This window comes from Pezoporus occidentalis, unplaced genomic scaffold (genome assembly GCF_034315485.1).
Source record: "Pezoporus occidentalis ecotype Australia unplaced genomic scaffold, CSIRO_AGI_Poc_V1 ctg162, whole genome shotgun sequence".
In the NCBI taxonomy this organism is placed as follows: Eukaryota; Metazoa; Chordata; class Aves; order Psittaciformes; family Psittacidae; genus Pezoporus; species Pezoporus occidentalis.
In genome coordinates, this window is record NW_026913447.1 from 240,777 (window position 1) to 259,058 (window position 18,282).

At 44.2% G+C, this 18,282-nt stretch overlaps 2 protein-coding genes across 8 annotated transcripts in view; one reads left to right on the forward strand and one right to left on the reverse strand.

The window, feature by feature from the left end:
* Positions 1-2,091: 2,091 nt before the first annotated feature.
* The window catches only part of PMAIP1 (phorbol-12-myristate-13-acetate-induced protein 1), a 442,512-nt gene continuing 426,321 nt past the window's right edge, over positions 2,092-18,282 (forward strand). The window contains exons 1-2 of the mRNA XM_062612892.1: positions 2,092-2,310; positions 2,598-5,290. Coding sequence (XP_062468876.1) covers positions 2,238-2,310; positions 2,598-2,710 — 186 coding nt within the window. The 5' untranslated portion in view covers positions 2,092-2,237 and the 3' untranslated portion in view covers positions 2,711-5,290. The remainder of the gene's footprint in view (positions 2,311-2,597; positions 5,291-18,282) is intronic.
* The window catches only part of PDZD2 (PDZ domain containing 2), a 204,671-nt gene continuing 197,703 nt past the window's right edge, over positions 11,315-18,282 (reverse strand). For all 7 annotated transcript variants that reach the window (XM_062612868.1, XM_062612871.1, XM_062612869.1 and 4 more), the window contains 2 exons: positions 16,996-17,130; positions 11,315-15,552 (listed from right to left, as the gene is read on the reverse strand). In XM_062612868.1, the coding sequence (XP_062468852.1) occupies positions 15,386-15,552; positions 16,996-17,130 (302 nt within the window). In that variant the 3' untranslated portion in view covers positions 11,315-15,385. The remainder of the gene's footprint in view (positions 15,553-16,995; positions 17,131-18,282) is intronic.

Below are 18,282 nucleotides of genomic sequence, written 5' to 3' on the forward strand. Positions count from 1 at the left end.
CCTAACTAAGCAACATAACACACATGTGCCCAGCAGCACAAGGGACTGGTGTGTCCCTCTTCCCTATGGACAGAGCTCATGAGCACTTCCCCTCCATTTGGGACTGCTGAGCAGTCAGAGCACTGGGGGCACGTGGTGGGTAAGTGTCCACCTCCCCCTGTGCTGGCATCCTGGAGGAGCTGCAATGATTTATGGAGCAGCCATTAGGCTATGGCTGTGAGATGCAGCCCTGAGCATCACATGCTCACCTCCACAATGGGGGAGGACACGTCACACAGCCTGACATGCTCCTGAGCTGTTTACTTGCCTTCCCGCCATCTAAAACCCAACAAACCTGTTTCAAGAAAGAGTTTCTTATATAACAGGAATGATGTGGGCAAAGGTCAGATCTCCCTGAATGGGGCTGGGTTACAAACAGGGGTGTTCACGCACCTGAAAAAAGACCCTAAACATCAAGTCAAGCAAATAAGCCTATCTGCCATATAGGTTATATACCAAAGGATGAGAGATGAAGGTGGTATCTTCTCAAAAACATCAGAAATTCTTCTGTGGCCAACATAAGCTGCTCTGGCACAAGGTCCCAAACCAGCAGCATGCACCGTGGGGTGCCACTAGAGTGTACTGAAGCCAGCATCCAGCCACCCTCTTGGCAATGGCTGTGCAAAAGTCTCATCCAGCCATACCGTTTGTTAGGACATCTCACCTGGAGAAATGCCCTGTCTATGAGGCTCTCCCACATGCCAGCCCCACAGTAACACTGTGCCTGCTGCCTTCTGCCAGGCAGCCACAGTGCTGATGTTTCCTATGCAGGGAGACAAATCCCAGCCCTGTTTCATTGTTTTGCAAAAACGTCATAGTTTCTAGGAAATATACTGGGGAAAGGATTTCTGAGCTAAGATGTGCTAGTGAACATTCCCTCTTCTAATAGACTTCAAGGTCATCAATGTTTTCCAAATACTTGATTTCAGAGTCTCCTATCCCACAGAAAATTGCTGCTGGACAGCCCCTTGTGGGTCTGTATTACACTGCCACATCTTTTCCTTCTTGAAGCTGTGTTTAGATGGGTTTTTGACTTTCAGCTACAAATTACTTCTTTATTATGTCTGGCCCATCTGCGTTTTCTTTCTGTCAAGCTGTTTTCCCTTAGAAATAGAAGTCCATCCTATGTGCTACCACACCAAATAGCAAGCTCCCCAAGAGGCAGGAGTGAGAGGAGGACTCACAGCTCTGTTAACACTGTGGTGATCAAAGTGACAAGGGCCACTTTATAATTCCACCTCTTATTCCTTGTGAAAAAGCATATCTAAAACTACAGCAAGCATAGGTGATCGCCATGGCATGTCCCAGCCAGCAATGTGCAGTGCAGGCACTGCGCTGCCAATGGGAAGAATCCAGCAGTGGGAGAGAGGCCCTAAGTCATAAGAAGGCACATGATATGGTCCAACTTGTTTCACTATCATTTATTCAAGGCCAAGGTCACCATCACCTTGTGTAATAAAGCAGGACTGGGTCAGGAGCAACTGCTGGTTAAGAACAAGCAGTCCCATCCCTCTATGTCTTCTTGCCCATCATGAGCACTCCCCATCCTTTGCTTCTCGTCATCCAAGCACACCTCATCCCTCCACCCCTTCTTCCTCAGTGCAAGAGCAACCCTACCCATCACAAGCACATCCCACCCTCTACCTCTCCTTCCCTATCACAAACCCACACTAACCCTCTGCCTGTTCTTGCTTGGAAGATGCAAACCCCATCCCTCCACCTTTCCTGGCCCAGATGATCAAACCTCACCCCTCTACCTCTCATGCCCAAGATCAAACCTGATCCTTACACCTCTCCTTGCCCGGATCAAACCCCATCCCTCCACCTCTCCTGCCCCAGAAGATCAAACCCCATCCCTTCGCCTCTCCGTGACCAGAAGACTTGAACCCTCCACCTCTGGCGTCCCAGACCAAACTCCATCCCTCTTGGCGCAGATGCTCAAACCCCATCCCACCTCCTCCTGCCCGCGCACACCCGCTCCCGCCCTCACCCCGGCGCTGCTCCCGTTCCCCGCCTCTCGGGCGCGCTCAGACACGCCGCCGCCCGCCGCACCTCGGCCGGGGGGCGGGATTCCCCCCTCGCCCTTACGGTTTCCATGCGTCACGGCGCGGGGAAAGCCCCGCCGCGCTCCGCCCCGCAGCACGGTCTCCGCTGTCGCCGCCGCTCCGAGCCCAGTCGTGCCGATCCGCGCCACCGCGATGATGCCCGGCAGGACTCCGCGGAAAGCTGCGCTCCCCGCCGCTCCCGCGGGTACCGGGAGTGAAGGGACAGGTGTGTAGCGGAGTCTTGCGGGACACACACACGGCTTTTCCAGCCCGGCTCCAGCACTGGGAGCGAGGGCAGCACCGCTGGAGGCGGGGAGCGCGAGGAGGGATGCGGCTGCGGCCGTCCGTGGGGATGTACAGCGGTGATTGTAGTGGGGTGTAACACCTATTAAAAAGAGAGGAAATGGGGGGAAAAAAAAATCACAGTATTGTGAATATGTCGTGAAAGTGAAGGAGGGGTGTGGGTGGGCAGGCGGCGGTGCTGGGTCTGACGGCTGTGCTTGTGCATCGCAGTGTCGGAGGTGGTGTCTGAGTGCGCCCTGCAGCTGCGCAGGATAGGCGACAAGTGGAACCTGCGGCAGAAGATCCTGAACCTCCTCACGAAGCTCTTCTGCCCGGAGACATGAGCTCCCCTCGGCTAACAGCGTGCTGAGAAGCAGGGAAGGACCTTGGCTTTGTGGATTTGGAACAAGAGACTTCACTGACGCTGGGAGATGAAGAAGCTCTTTGTGCTGTGTTTTGCTGCCTGTAGCCACTGAAGAATGGCTGTTGCATCATGATTTCTTCGAAGAATGTTACAGCAATACTGACATATGAATGTCAGGTAGAAAAAAAAAGATAGCAATGGGCAAAGCCTCTAACCATGCAATGGGGTACTTGGGGCAAGCTGGAACTTGCCCTTCAGGCTGGTATACCCAGTGGCGCTCTGGTCTTTGGGTCACACAGCTATGTTTCACCAAGGAGATCGGAGCACCTTCGGGAAGAAGCCAGGAAAAGTTCCAGTGTCTTGGAACTTGGGATTATATATTGCAAGGCAAAAGCCAGTTGCTCTGTTTCTGACTGCTCTTGTTTTCTAAAGCATGGATTCTGCTGGACAGGGATCTGGTAGTGGAATTATTTCGTTTAAGTAAACCACTATCTATCTTAATTGAAAAGTTATTTGTTACAGGATGTTGCTTTGTGAACTAAAAATTAGAATTCTATGAATTTACATGATGTTGCATAGTTCTAGTCTATATTATATATATATTTGCATATCTATTATATATAAGTATAAATACATGCACCCTATCTATCTGACATGAGTATTTCACAGAACTATTAATTGAATGGTACTTGTTTAGGCTTAAAAAGCAATGACAAAAAAAAGTTCAAAACATGACATAAATCAACATAAAAGTACATTATATAAACCAGAAGAAAGCACAATGTTGTGTGATAATAAAGGAATACATTACGCATCAGAGAGGGAGTATACTTTAGTGTAGTACTATATAAGACATATATGAATATATGTTACACTAATACAGATATTAAAGTATGTGTGGTAGAATTGTTTCAATATTACAAATAATTTCTTGAGAACAGTACAATACCACTGTGTCTTTATAAGTAACTTCATAACTCTTCAATAGAAGTAGATCTGAAAGTTGAATCCATGTTGAATGTCAGGTTTTCTTGAGAATGTTATTTATTCAAAGAAAGCAACTGCCTCTCTTTGAAGAAATAATATCAACAGAATTGAATGTTACAGTCAATACAGAAAATGTAGCCTTGGATTTCTGTATATTTAACTATATTGTCAAGTGAAGGTTCTTCTCTTATCCTTTATTTCCATTTAATTTCATGGTAACCTCATTTAAGTTCTGAAATGGTGCAGCCATTGCAGCACATCCAGTGAATGGTGATGCGTTATGCCCAGCTCACTGAGGGCTTATTACCCTTGGGTGGCTTTGGAGGAGCTGAATTAAGCATGCTAATCACCATCAAAGTGAACAGTAGCTTTACTAGTTATTCCACATGAGACACAATCCTAAACATTTTTTCATGGGTGTAAGCTAGCAAGAAAATGGCTGAAGTTGGTCATGTTTTGTAGCTACTTCTGACATCAATGGTCAGTTCCTTCTCTTAACTAGCTTTGTATGTAAGTACCTTTGCATTGTATAAGGCTGTATAGTTGCACTTTCTAAATTCTGGGTCTGTTCAAGTTAGAATTTTTCCTGCCTTGTAAATAATTTTTTTTTTATGTATTTATAAATTTGTTTTTTTTTTGTTAGCTCTTCTGAATCTGTTTTTGCAAAACTGTCATTACATAGCTCTGGTCACTCTGTCACAACCCACTACATATGGCTGTTACTTGTCACTGATTTCACTAAGAAGATGACTGACTTAGCCTGCTTACCACATGGAGGACTTCACCCTATCCCAGAGTATAGCTGGGATCTTTACGACTGTCTTGAGCCACATGCATGGTTCCCTCCCCTAAGCCACCTTGTACCTTCTCAGTGAGAGCACAATGTTTCAAGAATAGTTGCTTTTCACCTTAGCACTGAAACGTAACATGTTTTGCTGACATGTACAGAAGTTGTTTTTTTTCAGGTATTAAAAAGTAAATGCATAGAGTTTCTGTTTGGCTAAACACCAGCTCCCAGGCTAGCACCATGTGCAGCTTGGCAAAGCTGTTCATCAAAGGCAATGCAGGGAGCTCAGCAGGAGGGCTCCTGCTCCATGTCCTGCACTCGGTGGAATCCCACAGCCTTCATTAAGGACACTGAACAATGATTGTGCCTGCCTGGGACTCTCTGGAAAATTCGACATTAGCATTCACATTAGCAGCTGAAATACATTTAATAAAGGTGTTGTGCTCAATGTACTCTGCTTTAAATTCAATAGGAAATGAGGTGCAGGCTGCATAGAGCCTGCCCCGTTCTTCAGGCTGCTGCACACATGAATATTATGAAAAAAGTATTGCCATAAATGCATCGTCATGGGGATATCTGAGTTAAGTGTTAGTGAAGTACATTTTTCTGTCTAGATCTGCAAAGGCTGTTTGCTTCTTTGTGTTTTTATTTTTCTCTGAGCATTGTCAAGAGTGCTGGCCTTCACTGGGAACTCAGGAAAAAGACCGAGATCCAAGCTATCAGTGCTAATATATGAGCACTGAATCTTTAGGATTCCTTTTGTTACTTCTCCAAAGGATCTGCTATGTAAATATAATCTGTTTTATAATCTGTTATTTTTTCTTAAGGCCTGTTTTGGATACAAGCCAGATGTTTTGCTGAATGCCCCATGTATATATGTCTTGAATTCCTGCTGAGACAATAAATACAAAGCATTTGCAAGAAAAATGAGTCATTGTTATAACTCAGGGATTTTTTTTACAGATTCTGAATGCGTGATCATGTTTGTTACACAAATTCATTCCATACTTCCAAGTCAGCAGATACACACTAGGGCAACAGCACAGTACTAGCAGGTATGCATTGGGAAATAAGGCTTTTACTTCTGCCTTTAAGAGGAACAATATATAACCATATCCTTGAACTTCAAAATGGGAAACTGAGACATCTATTCTAATATTTTCTAGTACCTACTGCCTGCAGAATAGTTGGGTGGGGTCAGGGGTGCTCCATTACCTCTGCCAGAGGTGTTGCAGCTTTGAGGAAGACAGTCCCTGGGGATCAAGGCAGGATAGACAGCCAAGTTAAGGGTTTTGTCTCAGATGCAGGCAGAAGGGAATACAGTGTTTCACCAAGGTCAGATCTTTACCTTCTCTGAAGCTTGAAACTGGACTTCCGGAGAAGAGGGAAAAGATGCTGCTTAGCACAAGGGAACAGCAAGGGAATAGGGCAGAGCTTATTCTTCGTCCCTAAAGCTGGGGTCCAAAGATGTGTCTGTGGAGGGTCAGAGAGCCTCACCTGCTGCGCCATACACATCAGCAGGCTTTCTTTTGAGTCATCATGACGCTTTCCCCAGCTTCACAGGGAAGCAGGGAGCACGACTCCTTGCACACATGTTCACAGTGCAAGGACTAAGAGCTTTCTGTCCAAAGGCTCTGGTTTCTAGTAAATGAGAAAAGAAAATAAACGGAAGCAATTCCCTGTCCTTTGCTAATTAGCCACCAGTGAGGCATCAGTGAAGCCGCCCTGGGAAGGTTCATCAGCATGGTGCCAAGTGCTGCACAATGCATTTTGCGTGGCTCTGCCAGCAAATTACACTCATAAGATCCATCAGCCTGTGAAAACGTCCAGACACCCTTCCCAGTGCTCATGGGAGCCCAGCTCCTCTCCAGCCAGGTCACCGCCAGAGCGTGAGGCTTGTGACCTGCTCCTCCCTAAAGAGCAGGGGGAAGAAACAAAAGCCCCATCACTGCGGCACGGCATCGTTGTCTGAAGGTGCCTGACTCACCTGTAGGCACCTAATACCAGAAAAACAAATCAAACCCTCCTGCCAAAGCAAACTGTCAGAGATGCCACCCCACAGCACTTGCCATTAACCACGGCCTGTGGGCACCTGCCAGAGCAACAAGTGCAGCCCCAGGTCACATTTGCTCTGTGCTCACTGATAATACCAGCCCGGTGTCCATGGCCAGCTCATGCACTCACACCTGAGGCTGGATGCACAAGCGGTATTTCCTGAACAAATTGTTAGACAACAGACAGCACCTCCCTCCTTCCCTCTCCTTTCATGGGGTGTTGTTTTTAAGTCATCTAAAAACAATGTCTCATATGCTGCTGGTTATTTTTAGCACACACGGCTGGAAGGGATTAATTTTATCATTTTTTCCTCCTGCCAACATGAGATTGGGTGAGGGCATGACGTGCATCTATAGAGGTGCAAGGAGGCTGGACAGGAAGGGCTGGGGATATGATGTGTTGTCTTTTGGTCTGGCAAGGTTTTCCAGGAAGTAAGTGACTGCCTGGTGGTGGGACTGTCAGTGAACAATACTCCCACAAGCTGTTATAGCTGTAAACAAGGGCCTTATCCCAACTGTGTCACTATTATCTTGACAATGGTGTTAGAAACCAGTCATTCCAAGGCTGTCCTGCCTTCGCATGCGTGTTCTCTTAATAATGCAGATCTCACCAGTCTGCAAGCATGAAGGCAACTGTCACACCTTTAGCAACAGGAGACATCCCATGAAGAGGCAGTGACCTCAAATAAAACTCTTTCAGCCATTTCATCTTACAGGGGCTTTAGTGTCATTCCCTCCTCCCTATGAACGGACAGTGGGAGCACTGTTTGACTCCGCTCCTCTGGCTTGTCCATGCCACTGCCACCTCAAGGGCCAAGGAACCTTTCTGCAGGGGACAGGGCAGCTGTCCCCAAAACCCAGTTACTTTCAGCAGCACTGAATAAGGCCGGTGAAGAGCACTGGAGCTGCTGTCAGGATGCTGGCACCCCATGTTGCCACTGTGACAATGCTACAGCACCCAGCTGGGAGCTCAGAGCAGAGGATGGTGCCCATTACCGGGCTCTTGTGCCTTTGGGGTTTCTCCGTGTTACCATGCTCTGACCAGGTCAAGATACCATATTTGCACCTCCTCCCTCAGCTCTGGGATCCAAGCTGGAATTGCAGCCACCTTTGCCACCCGCTGCATAGCAGTAATAAAGGGCAGACACATTTCTCTTTGTGCTCCTGAATGGAACGTGGCAAAGCTGTGACAAAGGCATGAGGCTGCATCCACACCCCTCCTGCCCAAGATTAGGAATTAGGGAGATGATTTCTGTCTACAGCAGCTGGGCTTTACTGAGCACTGCTGTGGCATGTCAACGAAATGGCTTTGCTAGCCGTGGAAAAATTCCAGGAGCTACAGCTTCAGTAACTTACTTGCTCAGCACAATGGTATCAGACTGATTCAACTGCACAGTGAGGTGAGACCAGCTCAAACAGAATTATCAGTGGTTTTAGTACTGGCTAATTTCAGAAATAACATGACTGCCAGAAAACATCCCTCTGGTCAAAGCTTTACAACTGTGGGATGGAAGGGCAACTCCTTATTTTGGGGAAGGATGTTTTTTTTTACATCTTGTTCTTTTTTATGATGAGAGGGATTTTTTATTTTTCAAAAGGAAAAATGTTTAATAAATTATTTCAATCACCATTAACTTACCAAGTCTTTTAGCTGAGTCAAGTGCTTTGAGGAACATGACTGCATGGAAAGAGCAAGTCATGGCTGGCTTTCCCCATAAAAGCATAATCCCAAATGGGCTTTTGCTATGGGCTGGAGTTGGCAGTCTGTTTTCAGCTGTATGCTTTGACAAGGAGAAATGACCCTCTACCAGAAGCAGTGGAGATCAGCCCTAGATAATGCGGTTCCTCAGGCATCTATTGATACAGAGCTGCTGGACACAGGATGGAGGTTCCGCAAGAGCATTTATACAACCCAATATTGCATAGGAAGGGGGAAAGAAAAAGCACCAAACTGCTGGAACAAAGCTTTGAAGCCAAGGGCAAGGCAAAGGCAAAGGGCTGGCAGCATGGAGGCAGTAAGGTGGACATGCCCTATAGCTGGCTCTGGGGCTGAGCCTGCGTGGCTTTGGGCACTAGGAAGTGTGGCTCAGGCCTGTGGCCTGAGGAGGTTTTGCTTCCCCTTGTCATCACAGGCACATGCTGCGCTGCAGCATCACTTTCCTGTACACATGGGAATCCTGCCCAGCCACAGTGTGCCCTGCTCCTGCCCAGCCACCAGCTCTGTGGAGGGCCATAGGGAACCTATCCTTAGGGGGCTCTCCTTCACACCACCCCTGCATGGGAACAGAGGCAGAGACCATGAGCTTCCGTCAAAGGTGATAAAGTGGCAGTTTGGACACATTCCTGGAAATAGATGAGATTTTGGATCTGTCATGGTATAACACCAGTGAGCAACTAAGCACCCCTCATCCAGCTGTTCACTCTCCCCTGGAGGGATGGTGGAGAGATTTATAAGGGTCAAAGTGGGAAAACTCACTGGTTGAGATAAAGACAGTTTAATAGGTAAAGCAAAAGCTGTGCTCACAATGCAAAACAAGGAATTCATTCACCACTCTTATCACACATAATGGTAAATTGGGAAGGCAACCTGCCTAAACCAGTACAGGAACCATGAATAGCCACGCCAAGAGACACATGGGATGCCAACAGGGAACAGGAGAGTGGCAAAGATGTAAAATAAATAAACAAGACCTTTGCAGGTAGAATGATAAACCTGATTGCAAACAACTAAGTAGGTGTCCGTACATACTTCGTTTAGGGCTCTGTCTGTTAGCAATACAGGAATAAAAACCAGCCGTGCCCAAAACTGCAAACAGTTCTTGCCTTCTGTTCCAAGTTCCCCATTTGCCTATGCCCCGAGGCCTTCAGAAAAAGCTTAATACCCAAAACACAACTGAGTTAGAGAAAACTTAAATATAATTCTTTTACCACTTCACATGTCTTAATGGATAAATGAACTCTCATGTATTAATCCACTTATGGATTAAGTCCATTGTGTCTTCTCGCTTTTGTATTCCTCTTAGCCACTGTCTGGGGCAATTAAGATTTTAATTAAAGATGCTCAAGACTGATCTTACAAGAGCCAGGCCGCTCTGAATCTTGAGACATGCACTAAGAGAAAGGAAGAGAAGGGTAGAGAGGAGGATGGGTACAGGGGAGTCACTGGAAGAGGTGACAGGGGCTGGGCTGGCCCAGCACTGAGGACAGGAGGGCAGAGGGGAAAACAGAGATCTTCATGGCTAAAAATGTCTTTTTTCTTTCCCCCATACAGCCTCTGAGGGGAAGCCAGGCTCCAGTCAGGGATAGATGCGCCAGAGAGAGCTCGAGGGGTACGCATGCACCAACCCACACCTCCCATCCATCCCCTTCCCATCTGTGCAACAACACAGGATCCATAGCATTCCTCATCACAGCTGTCTGTAAGGGTGAAGGACGTGGGGAAAAGGGGTCCAACTGCAGATAGGAACCAGGAATACACACAGCTTTTCCCCTCCAGCTCAGGAAGGGTGCCCGTGAGGCAGGCTGGGAGCCCGACATGGCAGCCTTTCCGGCAGCGTGAGTCAGCAGGACCACTGGAGCTTATACCTCCTCATGTGACTCTTGTTCACTTGCACCTTTGAATCGTGGTGCCTGGAGAAGGAAACCGAAAGCAAACACAGCAGCTTTTGTGGCACAAGCCTGGAGATGAGGGAAATACCCTCCATGCTACCAGCATGGGAAAGCAAACTCCTTCCTCCCCTCAGAGAAAAACCCACCCATCCTTTTCAGGCGGCATGATGCACCACAGGAAATGGTGAGGTTTGTAAGGCATGGCAGGAGAGATGCAGGCAAACGCTGTGAGTGCACCAAGGAGAGGACAGGACTGTACTGTGCTGTGCTATGAACTCGGTGGGAGTTTCCAGCCATGAGTGCCCAACCCAGCACATGGGCTTGTGACATGGATATAAACACTTAACTCACAAGCTCCTTCCTCCAGCTCAGCTCACCCCGCACTGAGCAGCTGACATGTCTGTGCAGTGCTAGGCAGCGCGGCATTTTGGGCACCTCTGGCATTCCCCGTGTCAGAGCAGTGTGAGGAGGGCTTTCTGGGCTGCCTCATCATTCTGGGAGACAGGCTTGCATCAAGATGCTGTGCAGTGACAGTGAAGCCAGATGTGTCTGCAGAAAGGTGCAACACTCAATGCAAACTTTCCCATTTGGAAGGTTATAGCATCCACCTCCCACTGTGAGCTCCTCTGCATCTCCAACCATTCACAGAGAGGCTGTCTCCAGCCCAGCTCATCCTACCAGCTTGGTGTTATCACTGGGGCAGGTGGAAGACAAGAACAAATACCAGGCTAGGACGAGCTGTATGTACTTATTCCCTACACATACAACCAGACACCTTATAGCCCGGGGGCTGTGCAGGAGGTATATAAACTGATACACAATGTGCTCCAGAGACTGCTGCTCTTGATGAAAACTCCTCATTTCACCTTTGCCCTCTGCATTTTCCTAGCAGGAAAAAACAAAGCACAGCTTCCGAGATAGCAAAGCAGGCGTTATAACACATATTGTAACACTTCTTAAATGCTTTAATCCTCTTAACACTGAATGACAGTTCTTAGAGGGTGTTTTTTTTTATTTCTAGCTTAGATGCACATCTGGAAAGCATTAACATTTAGCCTTTCACTGCACTCTCCCCAACAACCTTGCTCCTGCCATGCCAGTTCCAGCTGTGGAGCAGACAGACTTTGGCATAAGAGAAATAAATATCTAGAGGAGTACTAAGGATACCATTTATTTTCAAAATCACTAAAAAACCCAAACAAAACAGTTTATGGAGATACAGATTTACATAACAGAGACAGCAAATTGAAAAATGTACAATCTATTTCATGTTATTGCACTCACTTTTTTATAATATACAAGGCATATTAAACAGTTTTCATTAAGAAGTTTTATTTATATAAATAAAAGTGTAAATATACAGTATCATACAATAAGTGTATCAGCCTAACACACAAAAACCAAGTACAGTGGGATCCCCATTTCTCACATGATCTAGTCTACTGCTCATCAATATTTCCACTTGTACATTTACATACCCTAAACATAGAAGCAGGTAAATATCCCCATCTGCACGCAGTTCATTCAGATTTTGACAAGAACCACTGCAGAACTATTAAAATTAACTAGAGTTAATTTTAAGCGAAGGTCATTAGAGAATACAAATCACTCAACAGGCTTCTTAATATTTATCTGAACTCGTATTATTTTTTTAGCAAGAAAGTACTCAGATGTTCTCTCCCTAATTCAGGCCTAATCTCACAGTTTTTAATTCAGATGTGGTCCCCACAGAACCCAGACAGAATTTCCAGGCACGAAAGGCTGCAGAATATGCAATGGCAGTATCACACCGGAGCCCACTCTCATATCCAGGATGCGCACTCTGAGCTGCCCCAGGCCTGGGAATGGCAAAGGCATCCACCAGACCTCCTCCATCTAAGAGCAAATTCACCTTATCTGAATGCCTTCAGGTCCCTGGTAGGGTTGTGAACCAAGTGCATAACTTCATCCTGATTTTTTTGGTCTTCCAAGATGCAGCTGCAATCTCCGTAGAGTCTACACTCTCCTAGAGCTTGGCCAGCCCTGTGGCATGGAAAAGCATCACCGTGGGGACTGATACACAAACACCAGGGCCAAAAATGCTCATGAACCTACTGAATACTGATGAACTAATGCAACGCCCTCTGTCATCTTAGTGCAACCAGGCTCTCGGAAAAATAACATTGACTTTGCCAGGTGCATAACTGGAGGTTCACTACATCTGTTTGATCTAACCAGACACCCATATTGCACAATTCCTGGGGCCTTATAGGGAAAGTCCCCCCCACAAAGACATCAGGAAATGCTACTGTAATTGTATCAACACTGCTAGCATCTGTAAAGATGTTTTTTGGTTCTTTTACACACACACACACAAAAAGTATTTTCAGGAACAGAAACAGGGTTAAATACTATTCTTTTTCTTGCTCTAATGTTAGTAGTGTACCATTCTACCCCATAGTAACTATCAGACTTAAAATATTAAACCTATCTTTTAAATTATAGCCACTACTGAATCACACACAAAAAATCCCCGCTTTTCCTTGCTGTTACTCAGCCAACACATATCTACGTGCATGTAAAATAAAATACTGAACAGTACTTGGTTACTGAAAAATGAAAGCCTTCTAAATCACTCACAATGAACAGTACCTGCAAATAAGCGTCTGAAAATACTCACCACGTATCATCTTAGGACACCTCAAATTGAGCTTAATTTACAAAATGAAGACTTTACCTTTGAGCTACACCAGTTTATGAGTGAGGGAGACATACACCTCCCCATGTTGGAACCTCCAAAATTTTAAACTGTGGACTGAAAAAAGGAAAAAAAAAAAAAAAAGCCATTTCCTAAAACACGATTCTGATTTACCACATTAAAATAGCAAAAAGTCAGTACTGCACTTGTACGTATTATACGTATACAGGTATGTACTCACTACGCTGCATTAAATTCCACATGCATTTTATGTATCTATTATACACGCTATTACAGTCAGATTTTGGTCACTCCTGAACAAGGCCTCACCATTTAATTGCCATTGCCAAATGTCTTCTCCCTGTTTTCAGCAAATATGCAAGGGTAACCTTTTTTATCCCAGTGCAGGCCTGCAACCTCAGTGTGATCCTCTGACCCCAAGTGCTGCATCCTCCTGAAGCTTCTCCCACCACAAAGGTGACCAGAGGCAAGGACCAGTCCTGACAGAGTGTCTGAGCTTTGGGGTCACAGGTGACCCAACTCCAGAGTCATTTCACAGCACTTAACCTGAATTAGTTTTAACAGAAATCCTGCAGGCAAAGCAGTACAGTATTCCCTTTCCTGTAACCAAAGTGGCATCTCTTCCTGGATTCACATGCTAATATGTCACTGAAAAAGAATTTAATCTGCTCGTTTTTAGCAAACACTGCACATCTTTTTTGCTCATCTGGTTGCCTCACAGAACTGAATATTCCTCTGCACATCATGAGTTGCAGGCTAATGAAGCTGTCACAGAAATGAACCAAAGTGAGAGCTCCAGTAACCTGGGAGCATATGCTCCAAGTACTCACTGTGGAATGAATGTAAATAAACTGAACTATAGTATGGTCTTGGGGTAGGGCCAAGCAACAAGCCCAGACCTTTTTGTAACAGCTACATAGTGTCTTGGCTTACTATGAATGTAGGCAGCATGTCAGATTTGGACTGGTTTCAGGCTGAAAGCTCTTCATGCTGGGCATGCTGGCTGCAAGCAGTCTTCAGCCTACCACGACAAACAACCTGAACACTCTGGAACAAACAACTTGTTCTCAGCTGATAAGGACACTGGCCCATTTCCTCCTGCATTTCTTTTATGTTGTTTAGCTATCCCAGATGTACAAAGAGAAATAACAGAGTCTAATCTTTTGCACCATACACTTTCCTCCCAACACAGCAGACTGTAAGTAACAGTAGCATGGCTTGCTACTGATACCCCTGCTGTTTAGTAGAGGTGAGAAAATCCAAAGTAAGCATCCATAGCACAGCAACCCTTTCAGTTTTGCTGTATCTAACTTCATGGTTTCTCCCATCTACACAGTTTTCAGTTTCATCACCCAAAAGCCTCAGGCATCAGCCTGTTCCTGATGCAGGTGGGTGCACTTGTATGTTCCACAAACTTCCTTACCCAGTTTCACACAAGCAAAAATAGGTATTGGACAGGAGAAAACAAAAAAGAGCGATTAAAACCCACAAATACATCCAGTTCAGATTTAATCTCTTATAATCCCTACTAGACTGCCATTCTCCAGCCTGAGTCTTTCAAGTCAGGCAGCCTTAATTCTCTTGCTGCCAAAAAAAAGCAGCCTGGCTTTGTGACGTACTTAGCTGTAGCTGAAGTCTGTGGGATGCACAAGTGCTCTGCACTTGAAATTCTCTCTCTTTTAAAAATATATGTGTTTTAAAGGTGCCTAACATTAAAAGCCTAAATTTGACAATTCAGGCCCCAATTTTTGTTGCTCTCATTTTAATCACAACTAACATCTCAGTCTACCCCTTTGTGGACAATCACCTATCATTTGGACATGATTTTCTTGCTCACAAATTTCTACTGCATTAATGTCAAGTGCTTTCAGATACAAGTTGCATCCAAGAGCAGATTCAGTTGTGGTGGATACTGAGTTAGTTGATCAGTTTTAAAAGGATTTTTCAGCTTTGCAATAAAATGCTCATGTTTTAGCCATAAAAGTTGTGCAAAATTATACTCTTTTGTCATGCATTCTTAGCAAAACTGCACTTAGAAGAATAAAGTGAGATTGTTCCAGACATTCTCTTATTACAACAAAAAAAGGACCAAACCCTAGGTAAGTATCCTGAAGTCTTATTACAGCTACATAATATAGTACAGGCTAAATACTCATCCTTGTCAACAGGATGGCAACCAACAAGTTATACTCCCAACGCTCTGCAGATTCTAAAATATCAGGGACAGGCACAGTGTTATTTATTGTGATTAAAATACTTTAAATCAAACCCAGGAGAGGTCTTGAAGTTCCATTAAAACTGCCACATAATACAAAAATGTCTCTAACTTTTGGCTTCCTTCATCCTCTATAATTAGGTGAGATTTTATGATGCTCATCACATCCTTGCTCAGTGGTTCTTCAAGGCTCTTAGCACCTCTCTGTAGAGCATTAAGACACTTCTGTGTGGCTTTAGAAACAAAGCTTCTAGCCAGGTTTAAAGGTTTTGTCTTAGTAAGTGTGATCAGATGTAGTGATTCTATCACACTGAAGTTCTGTGTTTTCTGATTAGTAACTGAACAGGGCCCTCTGGCACAGATTTAATAATGTTCCAGGCATCGTAATGCATGAGACCAAGCAATGATTTTCCACTAACAGCAAGAATTTCGTCTCCACTTTCTATGGTTCCAGACTGCTCCGCAGCACCACCTAGGAGCAAAAGAGGAAAAAAGTCAATGCAAGAGCACACATCCGAGAAAACCACACACACACACACAAAAAGGTAAACCCACAAAAATTAAAATTTTGCTTTGCACTGTGATGAACAGCAAATAAACCATTTTTCCCAACAGTGGCAATTTCAGTACAAATCACTTATGCTCAGCTCAGCTCCAGCAACCTATCCCAGGCTGCACCTCACAGAAAACATTATTTTAACCAAGATAAATTGTTGTTCTCAGAAAAACATCCATTTTTGAAGGAAGCAGTATGAGTGCATGAAATATGCTGTACATTATCTCTGTAGCTGTATGAAAACATGGTTGATTAAACAAACACAGAGGTTGTATATGGCTTGGAGGTTTTTTCTCTAATGGAATTTTAATAAGCAAATAATGCAGTAGATTGTAAAACCCAGGTAACAGCAATGAACAAATGAAATACAGCAAACTTAGGACAAACACACCAGACACAGAAACAGGTCCTACAGAGGGGCGCACCCTTGACTGGTGATGAAATTATGTTTTCTATAAAGATAATTTAACTAACACCAGCCATCACAGGGAGGGGAGAAGGACTGTTTCTAAGGATATAAATTAATAAGCTCAAAAATTAAACATACCCTTTACCCTTAGAATAATTTTCTAAAGAGGGGAAACCAAACACACTGGCAAAAAATGATTCAGAGCAATTCAGAAAATAACAGTGTGATTTTTCTCTTCCTTGATGAGAGAATAAACCACAGAAAAGTAATCCTGCAAAAAATGCTGTGCACCTGCAGCTTCTTTGAGAGTTTCAGCTTCCTTTAGAAAGTGCTGTATTTTTCACTGAAGTGAATCACAGACTAAGACATATTAAAATGACAGCATAGTTCTGGGATCAGGCAGTTCCCTTTCTATGCACAGTTCATGTAAGTTTATTTACCCGCTGACACACAAAGCATCCAAGAGTGGCAGTTTTTGAATACCAACATCACATATCTTAGTGAAAGTTAACACTGATATCTAACAGAAAGAAAAAAAAAAAAAGAAAAAAGAAAAAAGGTATAATAATTGGGTATAATGCAGGATGGTGCTTCAGAACCACACTGATTATCTGCACTGTGGTTTTCTTAGAAAAGAGAACTGGGCAAAGCATGAACTTCTCAAACTGTTATATATGATATCACTGCTGTAATTTAATGTCTAAGAATAGTGGGCAAGCCCAGGAAGGAACTACATCATATTTAGTAAATCAGATTGGTTCACAAACATTTACTAGCAGATGCAATCCCGGGAGTTTTCTTTAAATGACCACTTTGGCTAGTAAGTGGTAAGAAACGAGGACCACAAAAACAACTCCTGTTTCAAGAAAAATAATGACCCCAAGATTTAAAATGTCTGTACAATGCAGTAAAGGAAAACTGGGATAATATTCACTGCACGCTTATAGTACCTTTAAATATTCTTTTCACAAGCAAGGGCCTATCTCCAGCAATGGAAGCTTTTCCACCATCAAGACTGAATCCCAAGCCAGCAGAGGTTTTCAGCAATTCAACGCAGATGACATCATTCATATCCAGGTTTGGATCTGAATATACACATAACATATTGTTACACAGTTAACAGTAAATTGCAAGTTGTGTTTGGTTGGGTTTGTTTTTGCTGCAGTGACAAAGCAAGTCAGAGTTCAGTTCATATTCAGATCAGAACATGTTGCCACCCAGTTTCTCAGAAGTGAATGTGTATTATTGCAGCTGTGAAGGGGACACAGTACAAAATGCATTTATGCACAGAGATATTTTAATTTTATATGTTCAACAAACACCTGCCACAGCTTTCCCTTCCCTCCTCCCCCCCCCCCCCCCCCATTAAAGTTTAGCAAATTTAGCAAAGACTCTAAATATCAACAAAATAACTGAAAAAGTACAAAAACAGTGAGTGGAGAGCATTTCTTTCCCCTTTTTGTTCCTATTGTTTATTCAATGAACCACATATTTTTAAATAACAGTAATACATGAAATATTACAGTAAACAAACGTGTTCTATCCTCTCTAAGAAACATCCGTAATCACTCACCAGTGTGAAGTTTTCACCAGTGTTTCTAGTCTCATATCTATGAAAATAACCATAAATACCTGCAGGGTGCATCCTTACACAGCAGATACTTTTAGAATACAATATTGCTGTAGCTGACAAAATATTATTTTGCTTATGGGGAAACAGATCTATGATTTTGGAAAACAAGGCCCTCTTTGCCCTGTGTGAATGCAAAAATTATGCAGTCTGCATTATCACAAATTACTGCTACCATTATCTCAGACAACTTTAAATGTTATCTAAAACATCTGAAGATGCGCTTTGCCTCACAGGATGGAAACAAGTTGTTAATAACCCGGCAGCATGTTGTTTATGCGATAACGTTGCCCCCTAGTGCCTGTTTCCAGCAGACAGTCTGCATCTGTCAACGTGAAGAAGCAGGGAGTTTCGGGTACAATGTAATTCTGAATTAATTACATATATTATATCCATGGGAGCAATTCCAGAAAGTCTGATCCATTCATTTACAGACTGCTTCGTATTTCTTTTAAGCTGTATTATAAAATGCAGTGAAAGCAGTGAAAAACTGCTACAAATAGTAGTGATTATGCCCAACGGGTTAAAGCTGGGTGAGTGGCAGCTCTATATCCTGGTTTTGAGGGGGTCTGAGCAGAGTGCCTAGTATTGCCCTGGAAGGCAGGGG